The sequence below is a fragment of the Tachysurus fulvidraco genome, chromosome 22, assembly GCF_022655615.1.
Source record: "Tachysurus fulvidraco isolate hzauxx_2018 chromosome 22, HZAU_PFXX_2.0, whole genome shotgun sequence".
Classification (NCBI taxonomy): Eukaryota; Metazoa; Chordata; class Actinopteri; order Siluriformes; family Bagridae; genus Tachysurus; species Tachysurus fulvidraco.
In genome coordinates, this window is record NC_062539.1 from 10,667,452 (window position 1) to 10,689,738 (window position 22,287).

General features: G+C 41.2%; 1 protein-coding gene across 1 annotated transcript; it reads left to right on the top strand.

Moving 5' to 3' along the window:
* The first annotated feature begins 231 nt into the window (after positions 1 to 231).
* lig1 (ligase I, DNA, ATP-dependent) lies at positions 232 to 20,648 on the top strand. The gene is made up of 27 exons (XM_047806593.1): positions 232 to 387; positions 5,716 to 5,775; positions 5,982 to 6,141; positions 6,283 to 6,433; positions 6,618 to 6,752; positions 7,024 to 7,305; positions 7,392 to 7,506; positions 7,674 to 7,769; positions 7,887 to 7,943; positions 8,209 to 8,267; positions 11,105 to 11,218; positions 11,366 to 11,532; positions 11,639 to 11,715; positions 12,059 to 12,150; positions 12,796 to 12,895; positions 13,144 to 13,229; positions 13,317 to 13,432; positions 13,750 to 13,845; positions 15,029 to 15,139; positions 16,131 to 16,202; positions 16,515 to 16,659; positions 17,039 to 17,121; positions 17,521 to 17,673; positions 18,126 to 18,179; positions 18,322 to 18,465; positions 19,510 to 19,602; positions 20,388 to 20,648. The coding sequence occupies exons 1-27, from the start codon at positions 371 to 373 to the stop codon at positions 20,460 to 20,462; spliced, it is 2,910 nt and encodes a 969-aa protein (XP_047662549.1). The 5' UTR covers positions 232 to 370; the 3' UTR covers positions 20,463 to 20,648.
* Positions 20,649 to 22,287: the final 1,639 nt, after the last annotated feature.

A 22,287-nucleotide genomic window follows, 5' to 3' on the forward strand; every position in this document is an offset into this window, starting at 1 on the left:
TGTTCTCTTTACTTAACCGAAAGAGACTAACTCTATCAAGAAAAGTGAAAAGAAAAACAAAGAAAAGTGAAATAAAAAAAAAGCACGATAGTTCTCACACACCCAGACACAGAGAGAGAGAGAGAGAGAGAGAGAGAGAGAGAGAGAGAGAGAGAGAGAGAGAGAGAGAGAGAGAGAGAGGATGTGGATTATTTCTCCCAGACCAACAGGCGGCGATCTTCAATGTAATACAGGAGTGTGTGACGTCACTTTGGCGCCGAATTGTTCGTCTTTGAGCGCGCGTGTTCATCCGTTTCCGCGAATGACGACATTCTACACTGAAAATTACTGAAAGTCCAAAATTCTGACGGGATTTTATTTGATATTAAACATGCAACGAAGTATATCGTGAGTGAACTTTTTAATGTATTGTAAACATATATTTTGAACGCTCGATATAACGATATTAATCACAGGCTTGTAAACAGCTCGGGTTCGTTTGTAGCAGCTACACAGAGTTAATCACTTTATTACTTATTATACTTTATATTAGCGACATAAACCATTATAGACTATGGGAAATATAGGCTAGATGACTAGTTAAAAAGCCAGTAAAATACTAAACAATTCAGCTAATGTATGTTGTCCCTTTTAAATAATCAAAACAAACCCAATGTGATGTTTGTTCTGAATGTTTTACTGCAGTTAGTCGTTGTTCCACAGTATTGTGGTTTCAGACAGGACACTGTGCACCAGTATTGTGGTTTCAGACTGGACACTGTGCACCAGTATTGTCTTTTCAGACTGGACACTGTGCACCAGTATTGTGCTTTCAGACTGGACACTGTGCACCAGTATTGTGGTTTCAGACTGGACACTGTGCACCAGAATTGTGTGGGTCTGTGTGCGCACACTTGTGTGTGGGTCTGTGTGCGCACACTTGTGTGTGGGTCTGTGTGCGCACACTTGTGTGTGTGGGTCTGTGTGCGCACACTTGTGTGTGTGGGTCTGTGTGCGCACACTTGTGTGTGTGGGTCTGTGTGCGCACACTTGTGTGTGTGGGTCTGTGTGCGCACACTTGTGTGTGTGTGGGTCTGTGTGCGCACACTTGTGTGTGTGTGGGTCTGTGTGCGCACACTTGTGTGTGTGGGTCTGTGTGCGCACACTTGTGTGTGTGGGTCTGTGTGCGCACACTTGTGTGTGTGTGGGTCTGTGTGCGCACACTTGTGTGTGTGTGGGTCTGTGTGCGCACACTTGTGTGTGTGTGGGTCTGTGTGCGCACACTTGTGTGTGTGTGGGTCTGTGTGCGCACACTTGTGTGTGTGTGGGTCTGTGTGCGCACACTTGTGTGTGTGTGGGTCTGTGTGCGCACACTTGTGTGTGTGTGGGTCTGTGTGCGCACACGTGTGTGTGTGTGGGTCTGTGTGCGCACACTTGTGTGTGTGTGTGGGTCTGTGTGCGCACACTTGTGTGTGTGTGTGGGTCTGTGTCTGTGTGCGCACACTTGTGTGTGTGTGTGTGTGTGTGTCTGTGTGCGCACACTTGTGTGTGTGTGTGTGGGTCTGTGTGCGCACACGTGTGTGTGTGTGTGTGGGTCTGTGTGCGCACACGTGTGTGTGTGTGTGTGGGTCTGTGTGCGCACACTTGTGTGTGTGTGTGTGGGTCTGTGTGCGCACACTTGTGTGTGTGTGTGTGTGTGTGTGTGTGGGTCTGTGTGCGCACACGTGTGTGTGGGTGGGTCTGTGTGCGCACACGTGTGTGTGTGTGTGTGTGTGTGGGTCTGTGTGCGCACACTTGTGTGTGTGTGTGTGTGGGTCTGTGTGCGCACACGTGTGTGTGTGTGTGTGTGGGTCTGTGTGCGCACACTTGTGTGTGTGTGTGTGTGTGTGTGTGTGTGGGTCTGTGTGCGCACACTTGTGTGTGTGTGTGTGTGTGGGTCTGTGTGCGCACACGTGTGTGTGTGTGTGTGTGTGGGTCTGTGTGCGCACACGTGTGTGTGTGTGTGTGTGTGGGTCTGTGTGCGCACACGTGTGTGTGTGTGTGTGTGTGGGTCTGTGTGCGCACACGTGTGTGTGTGTGTGTGTGTGGGTCTGTGTGCGCACACGTGTGTGTGTGTGTGTGTGTGGGTCTGTGTGCGCACACGTGTGTGTGTGTGTGTCTGTGTGCGCACACGTGTGTGTGTGTGTGTGTGTGTGTGGGTCTGTGTGCGCACACGTGTGTGTGTGTGTGTGTGGGTCTGTGTGCGCACACTTGTGTGTGTGGGTCTGTGTGCGCACACGTGTGTGTGTGTGTGTGTGTGTGGGTCTGTGTGCGCACACTTGTGTGTGTGTGGGTCTGTGTGCGCACACTTGTGTGTGTGTGGGTCTGTGTGCGCACACGTGTGTGTGTGTGTGTGTGTGTGGGTCTGTGTGCGCACACTTGTGTGTGTGTGTGTGTGTGTGTGTGGGTCTGTGTGTGCACACTTGTGTGTGTGTGTGTGGGTGGGTCTGTGTGCGCACACTTGTGTGTGTGTGTGTGTGGGTCTGTGTGCGCACACTTGTGTGTGTGTGTGTGTGTCTGTGTGCGCACACTTGTGTGTGTGTGTGTGGGTCTGTGTGCGCACACTTGTGTGTGTGTGTGTGGGTCTGTGTGCGCACACTTGTGTGTGTGTGTGTGTGTGTGTGTGTGTGGGTCTGTGTGCGCACACGTGTGTGTGTGTGTGGGTCTGTGTGCGCACACGTGTGTGTGTGTGTGTGTGTGTGGGTCTGTGTGCGCACACGTGTGTGTGTGTGTGTGTGTGTGGGTCTGTGTGCGCACACTTGTGTGTGTGTGTGTGTGTGGGTCTGTGTGCGCACACGTGTGTGTGTGTGTGTGTGTGTGTGTGGGTCTGTGTGCGCACACGTGTGTGTGTGTGTGTGTGTGTGTGGGTCTGTGTGCGCACACGTGTGTGTGTGTGTGTGTGTGTGTGTGTGGGTCTGTGTGCGCACACTTGTGTGTGTGTGTGTGTGTGTGGGTCTGTGTGCGCACACGTGTGTGTGTGTGTGTGTGTGTGTGGGTCTGTGTGCGCACACGTGTGTGTGTGTGGGTCTGTGTGCGCACACGTGTGTGTGTGTGTGTGTGTGGGTCTGTGTGCGCACACGTGTGTGTGTGTGTGTGGGTCTGTGTGCGCACACTTGTGTGTGTGTGTGTGGGTCTGTGTGCGCACACTTGTGTGTGTGTGTGTGGGTCTGTGTGCGCACACGTGTGTGTGTGTGTGTGTGTCTGTGTGCGCACACTTGTGTGTGTGTGTGTGTGTGTGTGTGTGGGTCTGTGTGCGCACACTTGTGTGTGTGTGTGTGTGTGTGGGTCTGTGTGCGCACACTTGTGTGTGTGTGTGTGTGTGTGGGTCTGTGTGCGCACACGTGTGTGTGTGTGTGTGTGTGGGTCTGTGTGCGCACACTTGTGTGTGTGTGTGTGTGGGTCTGTGTGCGCACACGTGTGTGTGTGTGTGTGGGTCTGTGTGCGCACACTTGTGTGTGTGTGTGTGTGTGGGTCTGTGTGCGCACACTTGTGTGTGTGTGTGTGTGTGTGGGTCTGTGTGCGCACACGTGTGTGTGTGTGTGTGTGGGTCTGTGTGCGCACACTTGTGTGTGTGTGTGTGTGTGTGTGTGTGTGGGTCTGTGTGCGCACACTTGTGTGTGTGTGTGTGTGGGTCTGTGTGCGCACACGTGTGTGTGTGTGTGGGTCTGTGTGCGCACACTTGTGTGTGTGTGGGTCTGTGTGCGCACACGTGTGTGTGTGGGTCTGTGTGTGTGTGTGTGTGTGTGTGTGTGTGTGTGTGTGGGTCTGTGTGCGCACACGTGTGTGTGTGTGGGTCTGTGTGCGCACACGTGTGTGTGTGTGTGTGGGTCTGTGTGCGCACACGTGTGGGTCTGTGTGCGCACACGTGTGGGTCTGTGTGCGCACACGTGTGTGTGGGTCTGTGTGCGCACACGTGTGTGTGTGTGTGTGTGTGTGGGTCTGTGTGCGCACACGTGTGTGTGTGTGTGTGTGTGTGGGTCTGTGTGCGCACACGTGTGTGTGTGTGTGTGGGTCTGTGTGCGCACACGTGTGTGTGTGTGTGGGTCTGTGTGCGCACACGTGTGTGTGTGTGTGGGTCTGTGTGCGCACACGTGTGTGTGTGTGTGGGTCTGTGTGCGCACACGTGTGTGTGTGTGTGGGTCTGTGTGCGCACACGTGTGTGTGTGTGTGTGGGTCTGTGTGCGCACACGTGTGTGTGTGTGTGGGTCTGTGTGCGCACACGTGTGTGTGTGTGTGTGTGGGTCTGTGTGCGCACACGTGTGTGTGTGTGTGTGTGGGTCTGTGTGCGCACACGTGTGTGTGTGTGTGTGTGGGTCTGTGTGCGCACACGTGTGTGTGTGTGTGTGTGGGTCTGTGTGCGCACACGTGTGTGTGTGTGGGTCTGTGTGCGCACACGTGTGTGTGTGTGTGTGGGTCTGTGTGCGCACACGTGTGTGTGTGTGTGTGGGTCTGTGTGCGCACACGTGTGTGTGTGTGTGTGGGTCTGTGTGCGCACACGTGTGTGTGTGTGTGGGTCTGTGTGCGCACACGTGTGTGTGTGTGTGTGGGTCTGTGTGCGCACACGTGTGTGTGTGTGGGTCTGTGTGCGCACACGTGTGTGTGTGTGTGTGGGTCTGTGTGCGCACACGTGTGTGTGTGTGTGTGGGTCTGTGTGCGCACACGTGTGTGTGTGTGTGGGTCTGTGTGCGCACACGTGTGTGTGTGTGTGTGGGTCTGTGTGCGCACACTTGTGTGTGTGTGTGTGTGTGGGTCTGTGTGCGCACACGTGTGTGTGTGTGTGTGTGGGTCTGTGTGCGCACACGTGTGTGTGTGTGTGTGTGGGTCTGTGTGCGCACACGTGTGTGTGTGTGTGGGTCTGTGTGCGCACACGTGTGTGTGTGTGTGGGTCTGTGTGCGCACACGTGTGTGTGTGTGTGGGTCTGTGTGCGCACACGTGTGTGTGTGTGTGGGTCTGTGTGCGCACACGTGTGTGTGTGTGGGTCTGTGTGCGCACACGTGTGTGTGTGTGTGTGGGTCTGTGTGCGCACACGTGTGTGTGTGTGTGTGTGGGTCTGTGTGCGCACACGTGTGTGTGTGTGTGTGTGTGGGTCTGTGTGCGCACACGTGTGTGTGTGTGTGGGTCTGTGTGCGCACACGTGTGTGTGTGTGTGGGTCTGTGTGCGCACACGTGTGTGTGTGTGTGTGTGTGGGTCTGTGTGCGCACACGTGTGTGTGTGTGTGTGTGTGTGTGTGTGTGTGTGGGTCTGTGTGCGCACACTTGTGTGTGTGTGTGTGGGTCTGTGTGCGCACACTTGTGTGTGTGTGTGTGGGTCTGTGTTTGTGTGTGTGCAGGAGTGTGTGTGGGTCTGTGTCTGTGTGTGTGCAGGAGTGTGTGTGGGTCTGTGTTTGTGTGTGTGCAGGAGTGTGTGTGGGTCTGTGTCTGTGTGTGTGCAGGAGTGTGTGTGGGGTCTGTGTCTGTGTGTGCACGCGTGGGTGCATTGTGCAAATGCTAGAATTAGCACATTGCAGCGCTAACAATTAACAGATTAAAAATTCATGCGAGATAAAAAGTTCCTGTACAGACACGTCTTCTCTACAGTTATTTAATGTGAAATTCTATAAGCTCTAAAAGAGTTACCAGCTTCATTCATGTTCTTAAATGAGTTATTATATGCTTTAATAATTTTCTCTGCGTTGTAACCCAAATATTTTTCACAGGTCCTTCTTTCAGCCAAAGAAGTTTAAGGAGAAGGAGGGCCTGCCAACAGGGAGCTCTGAGTGAGTAAGAACATAAACTGTATTGTTCAATAACCTCCGGGAAACCTATGAGGCTGCATGATAATTTTTTTATTGAAATGTAATGTTTATGTAACATAGTAATGAACAGTCATTTTTCCACACTTAATGTTTTAATTGAGCAGGCATGTAATTGAATAGGGAGTTATTGCTCATTAGCACCTCCTACTATATCTTCTTCACTTCAGGTCAGTTAAAAGCCCCCTCAGGTCAAAGAACATTGATCCGGAAAGTGAGTCACCAGTGAAGATGAGTAAGCGGAGCCGAGCAATCATAGACAGTGATGATGAAGAGCAGCAGACTTTAAAAGATGTCTCCAAACAGAATGGAAAGCAAGCAGCCACACCAGTACAGAATGTCTTGTATTCATTATTTTACAGTAATTCACTTCACTTGTAATTTCACAAGTGTGATTACAATCAGAATGGCAAAATATGGTTGCTTTAACTTGATAATATAAAAATATCCAATTATATCACTCTCTCATAGGTTAGCCATGTTAAGGAGATGACCAGTCTGCCCTCTGCAAAGCCCGTTGTTACCATGACGACCTCTGTTGTTTCGGGAACTTCTGACACACTTGAAATGCCTGTTACCCCAAATTCCACTTCACCCTCTGGCATCCCAAAACGCAAAACTGGTACGTTTTTATGCACTCTGTAGCTAGTCAGATGTCTGTGTAGTGCACCAGTCCTTTTGTTTGTCCACAAATTTTCAGTCATCTGGACATTCATCTTTCAAAGTTATCTTTCATATTATTATATTATGCCGTACTTCAATTTCTCTATGAACAGATTATTTTTTTGCTCTCTCTTACTTTCTAGCCCGTAAGCAGTTTCCCAAGAGAAAATTGGATAGCAGGAGTGATGGAGAGAGAGAAAAAGAAGAGGATGGAAAAGAGACTGAGGGAGGACAGGAGAGTAAACGAGCAAAAACGGAAACAGCTCTTGAAAAAATGGGTGAGACTGTCCAAACCTGTTGTTTGTGGCTCTTTATGTGTTTAATTCATTTTCTGGGAGGCAAAAATGCATATAAACTATTCTGACTAAGCATAATACATTAAGGGAAACAAATCAGAAACTTGCTCAAAATGCAAAATGGATCAGTTAATGCAATTAATGAACAGGCCACAGATTGGATGTACACTACATTTACGATTATTCTACACACATCTTTGTAACTGACATACCTACTCTATCTTTAGCTTCTCTCCTTTTTTCTTGATAACAGTGACTGATGAAGAGGCTGTGGAGGTGGAGGAAAAGAACAGCAATACAATGAAGAAAGTGCTTAAAGCAAAGGATGAGGAAAAAATGAATGTGACTAATGCTGAGAAACAAAATCAAAGACAGAGTGATGAAAATGAACAGGAAGGAGAGAAGCAAGAGGCGAATGGATTGAAAAAGTATACAAAGGAGGAAAAAGGCAGTCCTGAAAGAGTGATGGAGAAGGATGCTGCGGCTGAGAAGATAGGGGGAGCTGCTAAGAAGAAAGCCATCAACAGTTTCTTTGGTGAGCTATATTTAAATCTTCATGTAACTGTTTATCCGAAGCATTTATGTTTCCCTAATATGACACATTGCCCTTATCATCTGAAGCACCCAGAAAACCTGCAGTAAAGCTGGAAAAATCGGAAGAGAAAAGCGATGTACAGAAGATCGATGGTGAAAAGCCTGCAGCTGTGACTGTTTCTGATAAGAAAGAAAATAACGGGTACAAGTACAGGAAAAATATAGAGCCAAAAATGAAAAATAAAATGACCCATAGTATGTAGAGGTGATAACTTGGGGGAGCTGCTAAGAATTTAAAGATATTAAAGATTTTGTACATTGCTTCTTGTTATTCATATTTCTACCCATTCTTTATTTCCTGTATGATAGTGATAAGAATATGGAACTTGCAAACCAGAGACAATATGATCCTTCTAAAGCTCACTATCATCCCATTGATGATGCTTGCTGGAATAAGAGGCAGAGGTAACTCCCCTGCTATTCCCTGTCTGTTTGTCTGTCTGTCTGTCTGTCTGTCTAGAATAAATATTATATTATTTCGTTTTTTCTCCTTTTATCTTCCTCCCCTCCATCTTTATGCAGAGTTCCATATCTTGCTGTTGCTCGGACATTTGAGAAAATTGAAGAAGATTCTGGCAGGTTTGATTTTTCATCTGCAGTTTGGCAGATTTTTTTCTTTTTAAATCTAAAGTGCTTTTCTCGGGGTGGGTTAGCAGTCTTACCACTTGCCTTGTGTTTTAACTGTTGAATGAATTAAACTGCTGGTGAGACTTGTTAAGCATTATATGAAGGTGCAAGCCTGTTTTGGGGTCCTGTTTTTAGACAGTGAGCATGTTTGAGTGTCATTGTGATATTAGACTTTTGTGTTTTAGGTATATAGTGATTTTGTGTGTCTCGTCATCAGGTTGAGAAACATTGAGACTCTGTCCAACTTTTTGCGCTCTGTTATCCTGCTCTCTCCAGGTATGTTTATCTGTGAAATTGTTGAGTTTTATATTTGCGTGCATGTGTATTGCACTTTCTGTTTTTTAATTTTACAGATGGTAGTTTGATCAGTTTGAAGTATCATTGCAGAGAAGAAGAATGAGCTTTTTTTTATTATAATGGATGTAGGGAGACTTGAGTATTCTTCAGAGAATTCTGATTTAACTCGTAGAACATGAAATGGTGTCATTTTAAAAGTTTGGATTTTAGAATGTATTCCTTCACCATACATTATACTTTTTGTGTAATGACACTCATAGATGCTTAGCTTTATTTTGAGACAAAAGATAATTCTTTCTTGTAAGGATATGTTACACATTAGGCCCATATATTGACACAAGTTTACCAAAACATAAAAAAAAAGTTATATAGTTAAAATAAGATTAAAATGCAGACTATATGCTAAATGCTGTAAATGCTGTAATTTGAGGGTATACACATTAAAATTGGAAGAAGAGTTTAGAAATTACAGCACCTTAATATGTAGCTGCCTCTTTTCCAAAAGACCAAAAGTAATTGGACAATTGCCTCAATAGCTATTTCTCGGGCTGCATGGGCTTGTTAATCCATCCCTTGTTAATCCATCATCAATTGAGCAGATAAAATTCCAGGTTGATTCCAGCTGTGGCATTTCTGATCGGATGCTGTTGCTGTGAATCCCAACATGTGGTCAAAAGACCTTTCAATGGAAGTGAAACAGACCATCATTAGGATGGAAAAACAGAAAAAATCCATCAAAGAGAGAGCAGAAATGTCACGAGTGGCCAAATCATCAGTTTGGTACATTCTGAGAAAAAAGAGAGCGCTCTGGAAGTCCACGGAAGACAACAGTGGCGAATGAGAGCAGGATTCTTTCCATGGTGAAAGAAGAAAAACCCCTTCACACCATCCACCAAAGTGAAAAAGACACTGCAGGATGTAAGTGTATCAGTATCTAAGTCTACCAAAAAGAGAAGACTTCATGAAAGCAAATACCATTAATCAGCCTCAAAAATAGAAAAGCCAGATTAGACTTCCAAAGACCTCTAAAGAAGCTGGCCCAGAACTGGAACAGCATGGAAAAGATTTAGAACAGCTTATGATCCAAAGCACATCACATCCTCTGTAAAACATGGTGGAGGCAGTGTGATGGCATGGGCATGCATGCCTTCAAATGGCACTGGGTCACTAGTGTTTGTTGATGTGACAGAAGCAGCCGGATGAATTTTAAAGTGTATAGGGATATACTTTCTGCTCAGATTCAGCCAAATGCTCCAAAGTTGATTGGACGGCACTTCACAGTACAGATGAACAATGATCCAAAACATATTGCAAAAGCAACCCAGGAGTTTTTTAAGGTAAAGAAGTGGAATATTCTGCAATGGCCAAGTCAATCACCAGATCTCAACCCATTCGAGCGTGCATTTTATTAGCTTAAGACAAAACTTAAGGCAGAAAAACCCACAAACAAGCAAAAACTGAAGACAGCCACAGTAAAGGTCTAGCAAAGCATCTCAAAGGAGGAAACCCAGCATTTGGTGATGTCTATGGGTTCAGGACTTCAGGTAGTCAATGATTCCAAAGGATTCTCAACAAAGTATTAAAAATGAACATTTTATATACGGTTATGTTCATTTGTCCAATTACTTTTGAGCCCCTGAAATGAGGTAGCTCTGTATTAAATGGTTGCTATTCTTAAATGTTTAACAGTTCAAACTCTCTAATTAAACCTGAAAATCTTCCCTTTATTTGTATCTCAGTTATTTAATTTCAAATCCAATATGAAAGCATGAATAGCACAAATCATGAAAATTGTCTTACTGTCCAAATATTTCTGGGCCTAACTGAAAGGTGTCGCCAGTTTACGCTAAACATTAAAAATAATTGATCTTTGTTACTCACGTAGTTTGATGTGAATAGAAAAATTTTGCAGGCTTTTTTGAAAAGCCTATTGATTTTAAAGCTGCAAAACTAGAACTAGTTTGTAAAGGAAGCCTTAAATTATTAACTTGTAGATTCTTCATTGCAGCAACAACCACCACCAGACATTTGCTGTTTCTTATAAGACAAACAACAATATATTTATAATGTCACAACATTGAATTTGAAATTTTGCATCATTCCCCTTCCAGCAAAACATCATTATTTTTAGACTGCCTTGATTGAACAGCCATCTTCAGGTCATGTCACAGTATTTCAATTCAGATTAGGTCAGGACTTTGGTCATTGTCGTCTTGTAACTCTCAACTTCTTTTAAACTTGAGGTCATGGGCTGTTGCCCTGACATTCTCTTGTAAAGATCCTCTTTGCCATGAGGCAGCAAAGTAACTCCAAACCTTGATGCTCCCTGCACCATGTTTTACAGTTGGACTTTTTACAGTTGGTTTTGCTGTTGAGTGCAGTTCCTTTTTTCCTTAAGCCATTATATTATTTAGCATTTTTTATTTTTGCCAAAAAAAAATCACCTTTTTTTTTGTTTGAGAAAATTTTCACAGAAGCTTTTAAGAACATTCATGTTTCTATGTTTTTTCTTTTCACTTGAATTTTGTTGGTTTTATCACACTTACATTTGACACACAACAGATTGCAGCAGTTTGTTAGTGAGTGCATTGATCATGACTAGTGAGGGTGTTTCAAATAAGTTTTACTTCAATTCAATTGTATTCCATTCAGTTTTCTTTGTACAGCAGTTTTAACAATGAGGTTTGTCTAAAAGCAGCTTTATAGAAATATAAAAATATTGAATAAAGCTACAAACTTTAAAATGAATCTCTAATTTATCTCTTGGGCTTTATTAGCATATTTTTTTCCCCCACATGTGTTTTGTTTGATTGCAGATGACCTCTTATGCTGTGTGTACCTATGTCAAAATCAGCTTGGTCCCGCACACCAGGGGCTAGAGCTAGGTGTGGGGGAAACGGTACTGATGAAGGCTGTTGCCCAGGCAACTGGTGAGCAGAATGAACAGACACGAAATGATTTATTAGATAAAGGATAAAAGCCAAAAAGACCAATTAACCGTTCAAAATGCTTATGATTTACTTAGCTAAACCACCTAGAGTGAATTTCACTCTAGATCTTGTTTATTTTGTTCCCAGGGCGTCAGCTGGACAAAATCAAGACTGAGGCCCAAGAAAAAGGTGACCTGGGATTGGTAGCTGAGAGTTCCCGTAGTAATCAGAGAATGATGTTTGCACCAGCAAATCTGACTGCTATGGGCGTGTTTAGTAAACTGAAGGAGATTGGCAACATGAGCGGAAACTCTGTGAGTAGAGTAAAGTGTAAAATGCACACTTAAAACAAGTTTTTAGCATAGGAGGACTGAATAAAAAACATGATTTGCATCCTTGTATTCTCTCTTTTTTCTGCAGGCAATGAATAAGAAAATTGACATAATTAAGGGTCTGTTTGTGGCTTGTCGTTTCTCAGAGGCTAGATACATTGTACGGTAAGTGTTGCATTTAAACTTAATGTGTAACATCTTTAATTATGCAATAAAATATGCAATAGCTGAACTATACTTGCCAATATGTCAAGCTGTATTGCTAACACTTTGCATATTTGAGACTTGCAGATGTATATCCTTATTTTTACACTCACTGGTGATTTTTATTACCAAAAATAAATTTGCTTGTGGATCAATCATGTCATGTTAAATTTGCATTCTTGGTTCAAATAATCAGACACAATGGTGTTGGATGACAATTTTCAGCATGTCAGTGACAAATGTGTATTTGGTACAATGGCAACCCTTTGGTTATTGTGATAGCTTGCTTTGTTTTGGTTGTCAGGTCATTAGCAGGCAAATTGAGGATTGGATTGGCTGAGCAGAGTGTTTTAGCAGCTCTAAGTCAAGCAGTATGTCTAAGTCCACCAGGTCAAGGTAAACATCATATATATTACAATGATTGTTTACATTTTGTACTCTGTGTATTGACTTTAATACAGATATGCATCCTGAAGTGTGTTATTGGTATGACCATAAACCATATGTAAAGGGGTTTTTCCTCACCATGGAAAGATTTGGGTCATCCATCACAGTTGCTTTTTTTTCTGTTTTTCCAGGCCTTTTGGTGATCCTGAGCTCATTAGTGTGTTCTTTCTTTTTACTAACACACACTTTTTGCTCTCTCTTTGATGATGGGTTTGTTTTAATTTTTCAGCCAAATGAAGCTTCAAGTGACAGCTTTTTAGACTTCATTTTGAGTTAACAACATGTTTCAAATGTAAATTCCACCCTTGAAACCAACTCTAGACCTTGTATCCCCTTGTTTGTAAGCGAAGTAACACACATTTAGCCATAGAACAGCTGAGCACATATATGAAGTGCTGTCAATTATAAGCTTTTAATCTAATTTGGATGCAAGTACTATTAAATTAACACTGAAAGCACTTTGAGCTCATGTTCATTATGTCAATGCTAATATACACTGGGAGATGGCTTAAAATAACTAAACTGCTTCTTTACAATTCATGTAAATGTTTGCAGTTTGTATTTATGTGTGTATCTGTCCGTTTGTGTGTCCAGAATTCCCGCCAGCTATGACTGATGCAGGAAAGAGGATGAGTGCAGAGAGCAGGAGAGCATGGCTTGAGGAAAAAGGTCTCCTCCTTAAGCAGACTTACTGGTACAATCCCAAACGTTTTCTCAGTGGATATGTAAACACAACCACATTGTTTGACAACAATTCTGTAACATTACTTTTGATTGGCTTAGAGTTTTGTTATTATGTATTTGTCTTCGCAAATTAAATCAAATCAAATTTGTTAATATAGTACAAACCATTGCAATCATTTCACTAAACAGTTTTAGAAATACTAAAACTCGGTTTATACTTTGCATGATAATTTACCATCTTTGTTGTTTTTATTCTAGTGAAATGCCAAATTATGATGCCATTATTCCTGTCTTGTTGAAGTTCGGCATAGATGAACTGCCCAATCACTGCAGACTTACTCCAGGTAATCAACCCCATCTAATGCTGCTGTTCATCACTAGTGTGCAAGTGGCCTCACGTGACTTTCTGTGTTTCTGTGTGTGTTTTCTAGGTGTGCCACTGCGCCCCATGTTAGCTCATCCAACTAAGGGAGTAGGGGAGGTGATGAAAAGGTTTGATGAGGCGGCTTTCACTTGTGAATACAAGTATGATGGCGAGAGAGCACAGGTGTGTGCTTGTAGGTGTATATTGTGAGATATCACTACACCTTTTACTGCAAATGTGAATTCAAGAAAAAGTTATTACTGTATTGTTTAACTGTATGTGCAGTTACCATATTAAAACCTATTTATAATGCATATCTAATGGCAGTTCTTTTATGTCAAGAAGAACTTTTTAAATATGCAGATACATAAAATGGAATCAGACTGTTTTTCATGCATTACTGGGTCTCACAGACGTCTTTTTTTCCGGGAAGCCATTGAATTAAAATGCCTGCATATAATGGATTTGTTTTAATTAATCTATTAATCTTTATTTTCTAGATTCACATCCTTGAGAGTGGTGAGGTTTATGTTTTTAGCCGAAACCAAGAGGACAACACCAGCAAATACCCTGACATCATTTCGCGGATACCGCAGGTCTCACAGCCATGCATGCACATAGGTGTTGAGGCGATACTTTTCTAGTTCCAGTCCTCAAAACATACAAGGCCCTTGTGCTCTCTTATCAACTCTTTTCACACATAATCGCAGAAGTTCACATTGTCATGCATTTCCTTTTATCAGTGAGTCTCTGCATACATTCTGTGTGCATCTTTGTGTGCTGAGTTCTACGTTCATTTGAAGAAATTAGGGTACCCTATTAAATATTTAGTTCTTTATTAAGAAATGTCAACATGTCAGTTTCTGATCTTTTTTTGAATTTGTACCTGTATCTGAAAGTGATATAACTGCTTGTAAACAACAACAAAAAAATCACTTTACTTATCAAACAAAGAAATCAACAGCATGAATATTTCAACTCAGGAGAAGGTTTGGACACCCTATGTCCTAATAGCTAGTGTTTTACCCCTTTGGCTGAAATAACCTCAGAGACGATTCTTCTACCAAGATTTTCCGACTCTTCAATGCAGAATTCTTTCAGCCTGATATTTAAGGGTTTTCTTGCCTGCATAGTCTCAAATCATCCCACAGGGTCTGGAAACAAAAAAGAATCTTGGCTTTGTCCCGACCATTGCAGAACTCTCCTTTTTATTATTATTTTTTTATTTTTTACTTTTTAGAGAGTCCTTGGTGGATTTACTGATAGGTTTTTGTCATGTTGCAAGGCCCAGTTCCACTTCTTCAAATTAAATTTTTGACAGAAGGTCTCACATGTTCCTCAATCACCTTCTGATACAATGTAGAATTTATAGTGGATTCTATGATGATGAGCTGACCAGGTCCTGCTGCAGCAAAGCATCCTTAACCATAACACTTCCACCTTCATGTTCCACAGTTTGTATGAAGTTCTTTTGCTGAAATGCTGTATTTGGTTTACACAAAACATGCCCTCTGTTATGGTGTCCATTTTGGACTCATCTGTCCAAAGCACATTATTCCATAAGTCTTGGCCTTTGTGTTTGTGTTCTTTGACAAACTTCAGTCTTGTTTTGTTCTTACTTTTTCCACCTCTATCTCCCCCACCTTCTTCTCTTCACCCTATCACTCTGTCTCCCACACACAAATTTGCACAGACTTGCAGGAGGAGAATGCCTTATTGAATCTATACACGCTTGTTGCTGAAGTTTATGTACTGAATTCTTGAATGTTTCTTTTTTAGATAAAGCAGAAATCTGTGCTTAGCTGTGTCTTGGACTCTGAGGTGGTTGCATGGGACAGAGAGAAAAAGCAGATTCAGCCCTTTCAAGTTCTTACCACACGCAAACGGAAGGTGAGATCGTGGTGATCTCTTACCCAATAAATCTTTAAATTGAAATCTTTCAGTAATCATTATTAGGTTACATTTCTAAAACAGTCAGAATCAAACTTTATGCAAATAGGCCATAGGCTCGGGTGTCTAGAGAGAAGCCGTTTCTCAAAAAAAAAACAAAAAAACAAGCACACCAAAGGTTTGATGAGATCCAGGTAGTCCTTTTTATGGATGGGTTGGGAGCAAGATTGAAGGTTTTACCCAGTGATTTATGGCAAAGGCTGCATCATGCACTGGTGCTGCTTCTCTATAGCTGGGACTAGGGCTGTAATCAAAATAGAGGTACAGTAATCATGTATGTAGTGCAAAATGCCTGCAGAAATTTTAGAGTGGCCTTGTCAGAATCCATATGTATGCCCTACCAAAAACCTGTAGCCTAAATTGAAAAGGGTTGTACAGAGATGATCAATCTAAACAGTTTATTACATTTAGTGTATTTTTGAAGAGAAGAATAAAATTGCTAAATAATGATGTTCTGCGTTAGTAGTAGACTACTGAGTAGTCAGTTATGAAATGAGTGAAAATATTTGATATGAAATGGATGAAACTTTGCATGCATGATGTATCGAATATAATAATTATACAAAATGTAGAGAGAGAAATAAGCTTAGTAGTTTTGTAAACTTTATGTAAGAATTTTATTGGTGATGTATACCTTTTATAGTTAATTCATCCCAAATGGAAACAGGATCAGAATAAGTTAAACGTTACCATATACCTCACTTTCTAAAATAGTTTCATTTGTTGTCTCATTTGTACCGGTATACATTCATCATTGTCTTAATCCCACCCAAGTGATAACTCGGAGAGTAGTAAAGAATTACACTGTTATCATTTTAAATAAAGCATGATGAAATGCTTGTCTCTCTCACTTCTTGGAAGTTTGGCAATGTGTGGTGATGAGAGGGAGTGGGAAGATTTTTATATTAATATATTTCTGTCTGTATTGCAGGATGTAGAAGCATCTGAGATTAAGGTGCAGGTTTGTGTATATGCCTTTGACCTGCTCTACTTAAATGGAGAGGTGAGAATTGGGGAAACTATCAGTCAACACATAGCTGTGAAAGAATGTGTGGTGTTCTGTATAAAAGGTGTATACTCTACACCAGGAGTGTCTAGTCATGTCTGCAAAGGGTTGATATGTTTGATTTTCATTCCAGTCAGGAGCCACACCTGATTATATCTGTTTAGTCAATTGATAAGGTGTGGCTCCTACAGGTACTTTAGATATGATATGCAGTTTGATTATTATGGACATAAAAGGTGCACATCATAATCATTATTTATGTGTATCATTATTTATCCCAATTGTCCTTCTTTTACTCTCTTTTTTCAGTCTCTGGTAAGGGAGCCATTTATTAAGCGCCGTGCTTTGTTAAGACAGAGTTTCATGGAGAAGGAGGGAGAGTTTGTCTTTGCTTGTTCTCTTGACTCTGACAACACTGAATCCATAGCAGAGTTCCTGGAGCAATCCATACGAGGTGTGTGTTTGTTTGAGGGTGGGGATGTCCCTGGATTCACAAAGAAAGAGTTAAGAGTCCAACATTGAAAAAACACATATCCATCAAAATGGATAATTAATCTTTGTCTGCCATCCTTGTGAGAAATTAGTGTTTATGCTGCTCTGACCTGCTAGCTTGGTTAAACTGGATTTTAATTCGGATAAATTTCGGTCTAAGAATTCATCATATTTTGCTGTTAGCTCATAAAAGCAAAGTATCAAGAGCTTATTTTCACAATTAACATTTTCTATTGATGTGTCCTATTGACATACGATTTGTTTAGACATGTTACTGACAGGCTATTTTGATGCTAGAACTGAAGCGATACATACACATACATATATAATTTTATGCACAGACTCTTGCGAAGGCTTAATGGTGAAAACCCTGGAGAAAGACGCCACCTATGAAATTGCCAAGCGCTCTCATAACTGGCTTAAGGTATTTCTGATGCACACTTACCGTCTTGACATGTGGAAGCCATGCAAAACCATGGTGAAGTATATGTAATTTCCACTCCAGTATACTGTTAATTTAGATGCCTGAATTAAGTGCCCAGATATTAATGGACCTGATTTTATCTTTATAGCAGCCTTTAGCCTGTAGGCTATAAGGCTAAACTAAAGTTTACCTGGAAGTCAATGTTTTTTTTAGTAATAGTTTGTTTTATAACTTCAGACATTCTGTAGATTAGAAATCATCATATTTACATTGTACACTATTTGAAGAGTCTGGGTAACTAATCTGTGATTTCCTACGAAAGCCCTTAACAGTGTCTAACTTTTCTTTCATCTCTCTTGTTTACTCATTTCTTGTCTTTGCTCTGCTTTTCTTGTACAGCTGAAGAAGGATTATCTGGAAGGTGTGGGTGACACAGTGGATCTGTGTGTGATTGGTGCCTATCTAGGGAAGGGGAAGAGAGCCGGTAGTTATGGGGGTTTCCTGCTTGGCTGCTATGATGAAGAGAATGAGGAGTTTCAGTCTGTCTGTAAGGTAGGGGGCATTTCTGTGTTCCACACAAACTTTTCAGCTGTGTTACACTAGAATATTCTGAATGTTCAAATTTAATTGAACTAAAAATTTATTTACATTATCTTTAGAAATATTTGGCATACATATATGCACATATACATTCACATGTACATATTTTTACATATTATTAGTAACAATCCCATAGTCTCCCTGTAATTATGCAACAGACAACAAGGGGTCCAATTTGGCAATACTAGTGTAGTGTAAATGAATGAATCTACTGTATCTTATCTTCATTCTGTTTAGCTTAAACCTCCGAATATCTGCACTTTAATGTTGATGCTGGTAAATAGGTGCTTTAATCAACTTTCAAACTCAGGTTTTAAACTGTCAGTCTAAGTGATCTAAATAAAGCTGTTTCTTGCTGTGTTTGAGTGAGTTTAAGGAATCTTAAACAACGTTTGGTTTTGTAGATAGGAACAGGTTTCAAAGATGAAGATCTGGAGCAGCATTACAATTTCTTAAAGGTACAGTAGTATTTAGTTACTTTCTGTTTAACCAAACTTATTCATGTATATAAATTTGAAATTGTTAGAATAATAACATGGTTCTCTGGTTCATCTTTGCTGTACTCATCAATGCAAATTGATAATGTACTGAATTTCTCAGGAGCACATCCTCCCTAAGCCCCGCCCCTACTACAGGGTGGATCAAACCGCCGAGCCGGATGTTTGGCTGGATGCTGTACAAGTTTGGGAAGTGAAGTGTGCTGATCTGTCACTGTCTCCAGTTTACAAGGCAGCAATGGGATTGGTCAGTTACAGTTATAGCCACTTACAATGCAACTGTATGAGAATTTACACCAGTCAGCCATAACATTAAAACTATCTGCCTAATATTTTGTTGGTACAGACTAGTTCCCATACAAGACTTGCCATTTTGGAGATTCTCTGACCCAGTCGTTTAGCCATCACAATTTATCCCTTGTCAAATTTGCTCAGATCCTTATGCCTTCCCACTTTACCTGCCCATTTCTGCACATAAACTTTGAGAACTGACTATTCATTTGCTGCCTAATCTATTTCACCCGTTGATAGGTGACTGAAAATATTGGTTATTTAATTATAAAGGAACCTGTCAGTGCTTTTAGTGTTATGGCTGACCGATGTACATTTGTGTAAGTACCCTGTACCTTATCCTTATAGGGACCTTTTGGCTTCTACCAGTGTAGAATTTTAAGATTTGTCAAGGTTGCACAATATACTGTAGGATTATGCTAAATAGCTATGGCATGCAAATGTGCATTCTTATTTGCATAAAAGATTTGCGCACTTTATACATTATTATTTAATATTTATTCAAAACTCTTCAAATAAACAAGGGTTCATCTGTGTGTTTTTAATTGCAGTTAAAGCATAGAATTTTGTCCATATTTTGCTGTCCTAGTTCAGAAAGACTGGCATATTTTACCAGAGGAGAACTGAGATTTCGATTTCATCTTTCCAAAACAGATTAACAGTGTGTCCAGATTAACAGGGTGGGTGTGGCCTAATGGTTAGAGAGTTTGACTCCTAACCCTAAGGTTGGGGGTTCGAGTCTCGGGCCGGCCACGACTGAGGTGCCCTTGAGCAAGCCCCCCCGAACCCCCCAACTGCTCCCCGGGCGCCGCAGCATAAATGGCTGCCCACTGCTCTGTGTGTGTGTGTTCAGGGTGTGTGTGTGTTCACTGCTGTGTGTGCACTTTGGATGGGTTAAATGCAGAGAACGAATTCTGAGTATGGGTCACCATACTTAGCCTTATGTCACTTCACTTTCTTGTTTACTAGAAAGAATTTAATTACTTTTTTTGTCCACTAGGTGGACCCAGACAAAGGGATTTCCCTTCGCTTTCCCCGATTCCTTCGCATAAGAGATGACAAAAAACCAGAAGATGCTACTACAGGAGCACAGGTAATAGAAAATACACAGGAACACAATTTAGAATTCTGTCACAGACATATTTGGACTTGATGCAGAGAAGCTTTTGTTTCTCTTGGACTGTATAAAGCATCACAATTACTGAGTAAGTAAGAAAGCCGTTACTACATGGGCACAATAACGGCTTTCTCCTGGCAACTCGACCATGTAGGTAATTTGTGTTCAAGTGCCTCCTTATTGTGCTCCTTGAAACACCACCACTTTTTTCCAGAGCAGACTGTATTTATTTCGAAGTTGTTTGTGGGTTTTTCTTTTGCATCCTGAACAATTCTTCCAGCAGTAGTGGGTGAAAACTTTCTTAATATACCTGACCGTGGTTTAGTATCAAGAGCCTCTTATTTTCCACCTCTTTATCAGCTTTTGAACTGTACTGTAAATGTTACTAATGTTTTTGAAATAATACTATCACTTACTATACTATATCAATACTATTTGCCTGTCTTCATCAAATCCCTCAGGCATATGCTTTTCTTATTACATCACTGGAAGTCTTAGTTTGGTGTGTGTGAAGCTTACTGAAAATAGAAAGGGATCACATTAGCAGTTTAGTTCGACCCGTGCTTTTTCTTAATCTTTGCCCTTAACTTGCGTCAAGCAGCAGACTCTAAAAATTAATAAAATTAATTGGCTTTCATCAAAACTGTATTTGTAGTTTTATAATTGATGTAGATTGTGTTTGTTTAACACTCATTTAAAAAAAATTACCATGTTTTGCTAGGTCACATCTGTTGCTCTCTCTTTCTCTCTCTCTCTTTCAGATTGCCGATCTCTACAGAAAGCAGCAGCAGATTCAGAATCAAGGAGAAAAGGCTGATTTAGAGGATTACTACTGATAGTTGCCTTTTGTTTGGCTTTTGCACTCTCAGATTTACATGTAGCTGGTAAAGTTTGGACAGACTATTCATGCACACTGTATCATTTATTAAAGTTTTCTGATTCTGTAATTGTTTTAAATGAAAGTACAAATTTAAAATTGTGCGTAGGGTAACGATCCAAAATAAAACCTTTTATAAACTGCTTCCCTTTATTCTATGGTCTTTTTGAGGATGTACAATAAGCTGTGAAATGAGAGAGCTTTGGATTTCTTGGGACATCTTCAGTTCTCTACATGGCAAAAATTCTTCTTTTCTGAAAAATATAAAAATTGGTTTAAGAAGTAACCAATGGTTTATGAAATTATGAAAATGGTGTATTTTAGTTCCAGACCAAGGTGTTTACTGCATTATTCCATAGAAGGGTATTTATCATTCTTGAAACAAAACTATGTAAACTTATTTTACCCCTAAGAGCTTTCACAAAGCATCTACAATCAGATCCATAAATATTTGAAATATGTGCCACAGATTTGTTGGTTTCTCATAATGCAGCTTCTAGCTTTATTTTGAGGGCATTTATGTCCAGATCAGGTGAGGAGTGTTGGACAGCATGCCCACACATGCAGCACATTTATATGTTGTTGACCCTTTTTAAAGGAACATAAAGTAATTGGACAATTGGCTTCTCTGCTGCAGTGGACAGAAGTATTATTTCACTTACAGATAAGCAGGTAAGTATGATATTTGCCAGTGAAGCGAGGCATCAAGGACACCCAGAACAAAAACATATGAAGGTGTATCTGCGAATCATGAGAAATGTAAATACAGTGGTTTACCATGAGATGTAAACCACTGAGAAGCCTCAAAAACATTCGCAAAACAGCAAATAATTGGTTAATTAATGTGTTTTAGATGTAAGAGATTCAATCATTAACAGTTTTAGCTTCTGATGAAAGGTGATCACTATTTTCTGTTAATTCATTAATAAAATAATGAAATAAAAATTACAAGTGCAAATCTTGAAATGTTTTAAAGAATACCTTGACATATGTCTTATCTGACCCCCAGGTCCATATTCTGAATTTGTATTAAATCTAGAAAACATGATCACACAAATCCAGTCTTAAATTTAACCTAATTTACAGTAAATGTGGCTTAGTCATAAAATATACACTTCACTATGCTATGTCAGATGTACATGTACTGCAGCCACTGTACATAGTTTAATAAATAATCTTAATTTGGAATATTAAATATTCTCTAATCAACTCAAAACAACTGCAAATGTTTACTGAGCCATAAAAATTGGTAAGACTGCTGACCTGACAGTTGTCCAGAAGACTATCATTGACACCCCTCACAAGGAGGGTAAGCCACAAACATTCAAAAAAAGAAGCTGGCTATTCACAGAGTTCTGTATCCAAGCATGTTATAAAGTGTAAGAGTGTAAGAAAAAGATGCACAAGCAACTGTGAGAACCGCAAACCTTGAGAGGCTTGTCAAGCAAAATTGATTCAGGAATTTGGGTGAACTTTACAAGGAAAGGACTGAGGCTGGGTTCAAAGCATCAAGAGCCACCGCACACAGACGTGTCATGGAATTTGGCTACAGTTAAAATAGCCCAAGTTGCTTGTCCAGTGTAAAGATGATTTGGGATGCAATGCCATCAGCTGATGTTTGTCCATTGTGTTTTTTGAAAACCAAAGTCACTGCAACCATTTACCAAGAAATTTTAGAGCCCTTCATGCTTGCTTCTGATGATCAGCTTTTTAAAGATGCTGATTTTATTTTCCAGCAGGATCTGGCACCTGCCCACACTCCCAAAAGCACCAAAAGTGACCAT